Raw genomic sequence first — 11,220 nt, 5'->3', positions numbered from 1 at the left:
AGTTGGGGCGGTAGAAGAGCCCTTGAATCCGGGAGATGAACTCCCTGGCAGTCACCTGCAGGAAAATAGCGGGTGCTCAGGGTGCAGTGTACTTGGGAGCGAGAGGAAAGGGCGCTTCCACATTTGAGACGTCACTCTCTCAAAGCAAACTCAGATGACCACCAAATTGGGAAGGAGGACAAACCAGTGGCCAAGCCACTGCTACATGCTTTCTGCAGGTGTAGGACTGGGTTATTCTCAGGGGTAATACCATGGCTGCTGCATTTTCCAGTCTCCTTGGGCAGGCCTGCCTCCTTCTTCATCTGTTTCAGAAGCAAGCTGGGCCTCCAGATGCCAATGAATAGTTAAAAGCAGGGTGAATCTGGGGCACTTTGGCTACATTTTATGTCTCCTTTATTACCTTAAAACTCTTGAGTCAGGCCCATAATGCCAGTAGTTGGGAGGCTGAGGCAGGAGGATCTCTTTGAGTTCAAGGCCAGCATTGGATACATTGTGAGTTCAAGGCCAGCCTTCTTTACATAGTGAGACCCTGTCTCAAACAAGTAAACATACACTGGTTCAGATCTTAGCTCAGCTTTGCATGTAGGGATGTTACCGACTTGAGTATCTGTATTACAAGGTATATTAGCCCTAATTTTACCTAGCTTATCTTATCCTACTTCAATACCTAAGACACCAAGATAAGTATAGCTCATTTTCGGGATTTGTAGGGACACCCAGTTGCCAGCTTTCTATAGCATCCTATTCCATACCCTGTGGAGCATGGTGCTTCTAAATGTCTAGTCATTGTCTTAAACCCTCAGTCATCTTTGACCCCAGGAGCAGCAGTCTTACATATTTTCCCCATGATGAAGTTTGATTATACCATGTTGGGAAAGTCAGAGCTATCGTCTGTCATCTCTTGGGGTTGCTTCCCAGTTTTTTTTTTTGTTTGTTTTTTTGTTCCAGGGATTGAACTCATGAGCTTGCACCTGGCACCTGAAGGAGCAGGCGCTTATGCCGCTGAGCTAACTCCCCAGCCCTTACTTCCCTTTTCTAGAGTTTTTTTTTCTTTTTTCTTTTTTTTTATTGGTACCGGGAATCCAACTCACGACTGCCTGCTTGCAAGGCAGGTACTTATGCCGCTGAGCTAAATCTCCAGCCCCTCTTCCCTTTTCTATAAAACTTCAGGGTTTCTGCCAAATAGATTTGGAATCTGTGTCCCCCCAGCATGGTCATGCTGATTGAAGCTCTTTCCTTGACTTTTACCACCAGCCTCACCTGGCATTTTGGGATAAGTAGCAGCACTTGGTCTGTTGGACCCCTATATAAACAGGACTTTTTGCCCTGAAACCCCAGTACCGTATCCACCTACCAAGCCCCCACAGGAACCACTTCATTGATCTTCTTGTCCCACAAAAGGAGAGTATCTAACTTTTCTGGGACAAAAGGAAGCAGAGAGTACTGGGAGCTGTTATGACTTGTCAGTGCTGGGAAGTTAACCAACCACCACTACCACGAGGTGCAGTGGGAGCCTCAATTTGCAAGTGTGTACAACACCAGGCAGGCCTGAATGCAGGGGTAAAGGACCTGATCTCTTCCCCTTCAAATGAATTTTTTTTCTTCAAATGAATTCTAAAAAATGTAATTGATTCAAATAGATAAACCTATTACCAGTTTAAGATTGTTCAAATTTCCTGTAACTGCCCCTTCCCACCCCATTCCTATACCAGGGGGTAAATTTAGGGTCTTTGTCCTGAGCTACATCCCCTTTTATTTTTTGACAGGGGCTACTAAATTTTACAGGCTGCATTCAAACTTATGATCTTCCTGCCTCAGCCTCCCCAGAGTGCTGGGATGCAGGAATGTGTGCAACTTGTCTTTAATTCACCCTAGGTCAGTCATAAGTCTCAACTTTCATTTTTAGGGTCTTACCATGTAGTCCAGACTGGCCTTGAACCTGTCTTGCACCACCACATCCAGGTTCAATTTCTTTTTGTGTGTGTGTGTGTTTTTGAGACAGGGTCTCTCTATGCAGTTCAGGCTGGCCTTTATAGCCTAGGCTGGCCTGGAACTCACAACGATCCTCCTGCCTCAGCCTCCCAAGTACTGGGATCACAGGTGTGAGCCACCATGCCCAGCTCCAGATCCAATTTCTTAGTACAAGAGAAACAATGCAAAATTTCCAAAAACTGTCCAAGTCTCAATGCTGATAAATACCATCCAATAGAATCAGAATTTTACCAACAACCTCTTGGTTTTTGGGTACCAATGAATAAATGTAAATACTTTCCTCTAGTCTTTTACAAAACTGTAATTAGTTCACTACAAAATAAGCTAAACTTATTCCTGTATTCAGCTGAATTATACCTGCTGCTACACACAGGGGCTTCTCTGCTGATTTACCTTTGACAAGCAAGCTTCCAGGGGCCTGCCTCTCCCATTTCTCACTCACCTGCTGGTGGCTGTAGGAATTCTGCAGCAGTATAAACCAGAACTTCTTGACCTCTTAGAATCTCTGGCCACTTAGGTGCAAAGCAGTTTCCATCATGATGGATATACACTGCCAAATGTGTATCCTTGTACAAATATGTTCTAATCTGTACTGCAAAAAATCAACCTCCTTTCTAGTTTTTAGAAGCAAACTTTATTTACTTATTTGTTGGTCATTGCTGACAAGTATTGCCCTTGGGCTTTTTTTTTTTTTTTTTTTTTTTTTTCTTTAAGGCAAGGTCTTGGCTTTACAGTTCAGGCTGGCCTTGAATTCAGTGATCCTCCTGCCTCAACTTCCCAAGTCCTGGGATTACAGCCCAACTACAGCTGGTTGAGATGAGGTCTTGCTATACTGCCCAACTATCCCTAAATTTCTGTGCACAAGAGCTCCTCTTGCTTCAGCCTCCCAAGTGCCTGGGACTAGTTTACATCACTATGCTGTTTCTCATTTTAAACAGCTGTGCTGTGGACACAACAGTATCCCATCAAGGAAGAGACTGGCCTGGCTTATTGATACTGGTACCCAGTAGGCAAAAGAGGGCCCAGCATACACTTGGTGCTTGGGTGGTGGTGGGACTATGTGGGCAGTCCTTCCTCTAGGCTTTCCATTGTGTGCTGTCTCCTCTTGGTCTGAGAATCACCACAGGTATGGTCCCATTTGGACCTTGGACCAAGGTACTCTGCTTGCCTGGCGAACTGCCAAGGGTGACTGCTTGGGTGGCCCTTGTTGCCCCATAGAAAGATTAGTGACCAATTCTCTGGGTCCTCAGACTGAGGCTTGAGGGTAGAGCCATGTGTCTGTTTGCAGATCACTGTGTACACTCAGCTGCTGACCATGGCACTGGGTATACCTGAGGCCCAAAGAGAAGCAGCTGTAGCGTATTCACGTTTTTTTTTTTTTTTTTTTTTGTCTTTTTCATTTTTATCGGTACCGGGGATCGAACTCACAACCGCCTGCTAGCAAGGCAGGTGCTTATGCCACTGAGCTAAATCCCCAGCCCCTGTATTTACGTTTTTTGAGACAGGGTCTTGTTGTGTAATCCAGGGGGGCCTCAAACTTGGAATCACTTGTCTCAGCCTCCCAGAATACTGGTATCTTAGGTCTTTACTACTGTACCTACCACTGTGGTGAAGTCAAACAAGAAGGTATGCAGCCCCTCACTTCCCCCACTGCAGCTAGAACCACATTCCCCCACACAGAACCCAAGACCTGATTCCTGCTCTTCAGCATTGGGACTGGACTCCAAATACTTGTTTCTAGCTAGTATTTTGACATGCCTGTTATCTAGCACTTTGAGAGGCTGAGGTGGGAGGATTGGAAGTTCAAACCTAGCTAGGCTGGGTGAGGATTTAGGTGAGAAAACGAGATTCTGTCACAAAATATATAATGGAGTGGGGAAGTTTTTCAACCCAAAGGTCCCCAACAGGTAGTGACTGCCAGAATGATATAAAAATGAAAGGTGGCTCACTTCTGCTTTCTTTGGAGGAGCTTGTCTTTTCTTTACCTCGGATGCCATCTCCTGGCTTCTAGTGCAGACGCTCCAGCGTCTAGCACCCACCCTTTAGCTCCTGACTTGCCCGGACACTATGCTAGCTGCAAGTGTTTGACTGCACCTTCAGACCCTCCGAGTGCAGGCAGCCCTGCCATACTGTTCCATACTGATTCCCTGGGTGGCTGCTGAAAGCCAGTGTTGTAATTTCGTAAGTATTTGTATGTCTTGCATTAAATGTCTCTCTAGTTACTACTGATTGACACCACCAGAAAACCAAACACATATACACAATCATTTCAGTTTCTATCCTAAGTTGTGTTATAACCCTCAGAGCCTCCACAGCCAGGATCCCACCTGTCATGTTTCCACGTGTTTCATAGGATCCCAGAGGTCTGCCTGTGAGTCTGTACCCAAGGAGAGATGAAACACTACTTACTATATACAAGTGCTCCCCACACAACCAGGAAAGCAGCAGAGCTGAGTGCAGCCAGTAGATAAGGAGGTGAGTGACAGCAAGGCCTTCATCTGGTGCTCAATGGCCAGACCTGCAAGGGGCCCTGAGGGCTAAAGATCCTTTAAAGAAACACTCCACACATATTTTTATAATCAGAAACTTTCGTTTATTTTGAATAAACCACTCAACTTTGAGCAATGACATTTCTTCAACCTTTTCTCTGAAGAAAAACAGATACGATAAATTCATTAAAACACTGTCTCTCTTCTACCCTTTGCAGGGCAAAAAAAACTGTGCCTGACCTTTCCCATCTTCCTGATGTTAACAAAGGACAGCCACTGAGGCACAGAAGGAAGCTCTCCACAGGTCAAGCACTACAGGAAACAGTCTAGATACAGAACCACCACTGGCAGCTCCCGTGACCAGGGTCACAGCTGGATGTCAGTACAGAAGATGGCAACTGTACAGTCCAGAAATACCCGAGATGTGGGTCAAAGTGCAGAGCTGGACTGTGGTGACGCCACAGGAAGGACTCCATGAAGGGGTACAGGCTCTGGGTGTCAGGATAGTCCATGTGCATACAAGCACCAGCCCAGGGCCCCGAAGCAGGGGCTTTCTGCTCACAATTAGCTCTCCAGTGCCCCATGCTAGGTTCATTTGCCAGATCCTGAACTTGCTCTCCCATCCACCCCACATTCTTCCCTCGCTGAGGACTACATGAAGAGACAAAGCCTGAGGGGAACAAAGGAAGCCTGCAATCAGCATGTATCTTGTGAGTTACAGCTGTCTTCAAGAATAATTCAGTATTACATCTTACATGGTACCCAGACTGTTGACTGGAAGTGAAAATGTTAGAGTATCATAGAACTCCAACTGTAATAGTAACATTTCCCTATAGGCTCTCCATGAGGCCATGGAGCCCTGTCAAGTATACCATTCGGTCAACCTTGGCGTGGAGGCGCTACACAAAGCCACAGAAACCCCAGAATTCACAGATCAAACTGTTGAAAGGCTCACAGGACCTGGTTCAAGACAGATGGGACATCAAGTAAATTACCTACTCCCCTGTACTTGACTGTACAAAATTGGGGGTGGTGGTGTAGGCCTATAACCCCAGCACTCAGGAGGCTGTGGCAGGATGATCATCATGAATTTGAAGCCACCCTGAACTGCATAGCAAAAATCTGTCTCAGAAAGACAAAAAACAAAAACAAAAAACTTAGTCCTTTCTCCAGCCAGTCCCTACTAGTACAGGAACTAAGACCACAAAGTAATCTGGCCTGATTCCCAGATGGTCAAGCAGGTAGAATTAGGAAAAAGGGGGCACACCCTAGACCCCTGCTGCTGGACCTCCTACTTATAACAAAAAACAACTTTGTGCAAACCTTGGCCCTGGGTCGGAAAGGCCAATGCCCTTAGGAGGTCCACGTTGAACTCTGCCTGGTATTTATGAGTGCAACAAGACAGTGTCAGGAGGGCTGCCCATGGGCCTCATCAGAGTTACACCACTTGAATACTGGCACAAAAGGAGGGATAAAGGTAGAGCAAATTTACTTTGGGCAATAATTCCTTTCACAAGTGGATGTCTATCTTGAGGAGACAAAAGGAAGCACCACACTGAACCACTGTCCTGAAGTGTGGAGGGCCACAAATCCACCTATAATCTACTGGTAAAGTCCTGGCCTCAATAGCCAGACTCAGGGAACCTTACTTTCAAGAACAAAAATGAGCCCACAGGAAGAAGACTCTGTTCTGTCTCTTTATTGCCGAGGAAAGGCAGGCGGCACAATGTGATTCCCTGTGCCCCACACCTGTTACACAGGCCAGCTCAGCCCCCACCACTTGCTACCCATGCTCTTCTTTTGAGACTCCAGCTGTGGCCAAACATGTAAAGCTGGAGAGCAGAGGCCACCCTGAGGTCCATGGCAGTACAGACATTCTGAGGCAGGGTGAGCAGGCAGTGTATGTTACATTCTAAATAAAATAGCTAGAGGTGAAAACACTCCAATGCCAATTTATTTTTAAAAAGGGTGCCATGTTATCCTATGGTTTGCCTTTGAAAATTACATAAGTTGTAATGATCTAATTCTATTAATAGCCATTCAGAAAAAAAAAAAAAAATCCCTCCCTCCCAACAACCATCCAGGGGGAATTTAAAGTCTTAAAAAGAGGTCAATTGAACATGGCCTCTACCCTGGTAGAAACAAAAAGCAAAAGATAAGAAAACAGAAATCAACTAAGAGGTGTTTTGCCAGTGTCTCTCAGGAGTGGGGCCCTGGCTGCAACCTGGGTCGTGAAAGGCAGAGCCTGCAGCATGCAGTACGGCAGCCGGGAGACCTTGCAGCCATATCTTCACCCCGGCACATCCGTGTTCTGACTTAGGTGTCATGGAAATCCTTCAGCAGGGTTCTCCTTCGCTGCTCTGCTATGTGCATCTGGTTCTCCAAGTCCTATATAAGGAAAGCAAGGTGGGTGGTTACATGGATCAGTACAGGAGCAGGCAAAAGGCACGTACCATGCCAGGAGCTGCAAGGAATCCCAAGCACTGCCCTTCCTACCTCTATCAGCAGCAGCTTCCAAAGTACATGCCAATGCCCTGTCACTTACTGCCATCACAGTCCTCTCTTACCTGCCAGAGAAGAGCAAGCACTTACCCCTCTATCATAGCTGTCCGCACGCTCCACTTTCCAGGAGAGGTTTTCGATCTCAGCCTCCAGCTGAGCCTGCTGGTACTCAAACTGTATGGAGGGAACAGAGGGTCAAAAGGAGAGTGGCTGTAGCCTGGTAGATGCACAGGCATATGCAGCACCTCAGGTTCACGTGCGCTACACATTGTCCTCAGAGAGCACACTGTTCCCCATGCCTAGTCAGAAAATAAGACCCAAACAAAAGTCTACACAAAGAGCATGGCCAAATGGCAAGGTCGTAGTTGCTGTCTGCCACCAAAGGAGGGAGAAGAATTTAAAGCCACTGAAGAAAACATTGCCAGGCCAGGCATGGTGGTATAAATCTATAATCCCAGGACTTGGGAAGCTAAGGTAGGAGGGTCACCACAGAGTTGGGAGACCAGCCTGAACTGCAAAGCAAGACCCTGTCTCAAAAAACCAAAGTCAAAGCTAGAGAGAGCCCTTCTCAGGCTTCTTTGTGGTTTGGAAAGTTTATATTTGTAACCCTAAGAGAAAGTTACTGGAATTTTAGCAAGGTAATTCCTATGTACCACTTGTAGTGTGACCCACGATGGGAATAAAGACACTAAAACATATTTATAGTTATGGAGGGCCAACGGGGGTTCTAAGTCCAGTCAGGATGAAGGTTCACCAGAACAAAGTCCTCGACCCAGGGTCAAACCTGGATTTTATGTTTTGGTACCGGGACTGAACTTACGATCTCTTGCTTGCCAGGCAGGCACTTGTACTGCTGAGCTATATCCTGAACACAGGTTTTATTAATTTGTGAAGAAAGCAGTGGCTTGAGGATGAGTGACTATGAGAATGGTAGGAAGTTATGTGAGTACTGTCAGCTGGTCTAAGTAGGAGGCCTGAAATTACTTCTGGAATATGCAGAGAGAAAAATGTGCAGAAAGACTAATCTGCATAGTACACTGAGGTAATATCTAACATTTCTGGGTGGGTGCTTTAGCTCTGATGTATAATCTTTTATGCCCTGTTAAGTCACAGCCTCTTATCTCAAGGCTTGATTTGCGCGGACAGTGTGGACCCTGGATCTCCTTCTATCTGTCTCACACATGTTTTTTGGGAGCTATGGGAGCAGGGAATTACCTTGCCTTGCCTTGACAAGGCAGGGAATTGCCTTGTCACTTTGCTTTAAAGACTACACATCAGCACCCTGGCCAGATTAATACTGTATGAAGCTAACTGAAAGGATAAGGAAAAATCCTAGATAGCTCTGTACATGTCAGTACCTAGAAACAGGGCCAGATTTAGCCAAAATGGAGGTAACTGAGCTTCTTTCAAGGGGAATCATCCAGTTGGTCCTCTGCACAAAGCAAACAAAAAGAAAAGTCTGGAGAATGCTAACAGTGGTTATTTCCTTCTGGTGGGATTATGGGTGATGTAAATGTTTTTCTGTATTTCCCAACATCTAAACGGTAAATGTGAATTACTTTAAAATCAGCAGGAAATAACCCATACCTACACTGAAGAATTAAAGGGATAAAAAAGTTAACCATATTGAAGTACAGTGCCACATACCTGTAATCCCATAAACCCTGGGAGTCAAGGCATAAAGATAACTTTGAGTCTAGTCTGTGTAACTTAAGGAGAACCTGTCTCAAATTAAAAATTTAAAAAAAGGAGGGGGGGACCTGAGGCTGTAGCTTATTCTGAAGGCAATGGGTTTAATCCCTAGTACTGGAGGTGGTGTGGGGTGGAGAAAACATTAACTGTAACACAGGGCCATGCATACTCAAAACACTCCCAACTATGGACACTGGCCTTCCAAGTGGCCAAAGTCTTTTCAACCAACTGTGCTTTAAACATCCCTGTTCAGGGGCTGAGGTGAATCTGCCTCCCATGAAACAAAATGACAGTACTTGAGATGTATTTTGGAGATGCCCAGAGTAGAAACAGAAATTAGCAATTAGGCCCTTTTCCTTTTTTGCAGTATTGGAAACTGGACCTATGGCCTCACATGAGCTAGGCAAGTACTATACCACTGAACTAAAATGATCTACACCCTTGACCCTTTTTGAGACACAATCTCGTTAAATTGTCCAGGCTGGTGTTTAACTAGTAATCCTGGCTCTGGGTTCCCAGAGCTTGGATTACAGGTATATTACATTATACCTTGCTCGATAGTTTTGATTTTTGCCCTCCCAATGACCAGGGACAGTTCCTGCTCTCCTGAAAAGTGGTAATAGACAAGGGTACCTCTGAAGATACAAAACACAATGGAGGATTGCTTTGCCTTACCAGCTTCTTCCTGGGGCCAGATTCCATGTAGTATGCATATGGGTAGGTATACTGCAGGGTGTATCGACACTGCAACAGGAGAGAATAAAGGGATAGTGTCTGTGATTCTAACCAACCTACATTTAACATGTATCTTTCATAATTCATACTTTAGTTCCTTTTTAAAACATTTATTACCAGCAGTAACTTTATGACTTTGCCCTTTTGAGGACATCAAGAGTCTACACATCTATTTTAATTCTTATCCAAAAACAATCTCTCATTTTCCTCTGAGGATGCAGAGAGGAGAAAAAGAAGAAAAGTCCCAGCAGACAGAAACAATGAAGGTCTTTTTAGAAACCGCCTGGACATCCAACAAAGGGCTGGGTCCTCAGCAGGTCCAACACTGTCACATGTGGACACATAAACAGAGGCATGCATGGCTGTGCTCTATGGGTCCCCCAATCCTTCAGAGGCAGGGAGGGTATCTCTCACTCTCAGAAGTCTGCATCTGACAGGGCCCAGCCTGGGACTGAGGATCAAAGGGTGAGGTGGCAGATACCTTAGCCAAGAGCTTGGCAGCATTCTGTAGGTACTGCCAGTCGATCCAAGTTCCCAAATTGTTCATGACCCTCTCCTGAATCTTCTCATGAATCCGCTGGTATGTCTGGGCCTCTAGTTGCAAACTTTTGTTGTGGTTTTCCCACTACAAAGCCGAGAAGGAAGGATAAAAGTACAGGCATTCTGTGAAGGGACAGATATCTACCCAGGAGTTCAGGATAGATAGGTTGCACAGACTTCTTTAACTGATGGAAAAGACAACCCTTGTTTATTCTTCAATCCATCATTCAACCAAGGTGAACACCAGGCCCTTTCCCATCAATTGTAACTGCCTTGCAGCCTGAGAGCAGATCTACAGAAACAGTACCCAGGGCTGCAGCAGCAGCAGGAGCTCCATTCACTGTCTTTCATGTGCACAAGTTGGTTCTGGCCACCAGTTACCCTGTTACTTTACCTCAGCAGGTCAGCAAGAGAAAAAAGCTATACTGCAGGGAGGCAGAACACCTACCCGTTCAAAGTAGAACAAGTACTTCTTGAGGGCCTCCCTGGCTTGGGCTTGCTGGCTCTGGTTGACAATGTCAGGGTTTTCCTTGTACCGACTGCACTCATAGTACTCGCTGCCATGAGTCTTCCAGTCACCTAGACACATCCAGCAGAAGTCTGCACAGAACAGAGGGTGTCATTTGTATGTATAAGACAGCATCATGCACAGGCAAAGCAGGAGTATAACAGCCTACTGCTCTTAGGGGTCAGTTAGCCAGAACCTCCCAAGGTTTCTTCCTTTTCCCTCCCAGAGGAAATGTGTGAGTTCATCCCTGTCACACGGAACTATCCCTTTAGCCTGTCTTGGCGGACAATGATCTATAGATACTCCCCATTCCATGTGTTGTGTGCCTTACAAATTCAACACAGATACTAATCATACAAGGTTACTAGTCTGTTATGAATGCCTTGATGACAAGCAGAAACTTGTCCAAATGAGCCCCACCTAGTTATCTAGAACACATCACCTATAAAATTGCCTCCTGATACCTCCCCCACCCTCACAAGCTTTGCTTTTTCTAGGAAGAATTTTATTATTATTATTATTATTCTTGGTACCAGGGGTTGAACTCACAACCTTGCACTTGCCAGGCAGGGGCTTATGCCACTGAGCTAAATTCCCGACCCTCAAGAATTGTATTTTATTTTATTTATTTATTTCTTTATTTTGGTCTTTTTTCATTATTATCGGTACCGGGGATTGAACTCACAACCGCCTGCTTGCAAGGCAGGTGCTTATGCCGCTGAGCTAAACCTCCAGCCCCAAGAATTATATTTTAAAAGCTGA

The 11,220-nt window shown here is 45.5% G+C and overlaps 1 protein-coding gene across 6 annotated transcripts in view; it reads right to left on the bottom strand.

Annotated features, from left to right (window-relative positions):
• Nucleotides 1–4,562: 4,562 nt before the first annotated feature.
• Arih2 (ariadne RBR E3 ubiquitin protein ligase 2) overlaps nt 4,563–11,220 on the bottom strand; it is a 74,507-nt gene continuing 67,849 nt past the window's right edge. For all 6 annotated transcript variants that reach the window (XM_003476655.5, XM_013159844.3, XM_063248834.1 and 3 more), the window contains 5 exons: nt 10,399–10,550; nt 9,892–10,035; nt 9,351–9,419; nt 7,074–7,157; nt 4,563–6,869 (listed from right to left, as the gene is read on the bottom strand). In XM_003476655.5, coding sequence (XP_003476703.1) covers nt 6,798–6,869; nt 7,074–7,157; nt 9,351–9,419; nt 9,892–10,035; nt 10,399–10,550 — 521 coding nt within the window. In that variant the 3' untranslated portion in view covers nt 4,563–6,797. The remainder of the gene's footprint in view (nt 6,870–7,073; nt 7,158–9,350; nt 9,420–9,891; nt 10,036–10,398; nt 10,551–11,220) is intronic.

The sequence above is a fragment of the Cavia porcellus genome, unplaced genomic scaffold (assembly GCF_034190915.1).
Source record: "Cavia porcellus strain 051 isolate PalLab524CR breed Dunkin Hartley unplaced genomic scaffold, mCavPor4.1 scaffold_5, whole genome shotgun sequence".
Lineage (NCBI taxonomy): Eukaryota > Metazoa > Chordata > Mammalia > Rodentia > Caviidae > Cavia > Cavia porcellus.
This window is presented reverse-complemented; position numbering and strand designations above follow the sequence as displayed.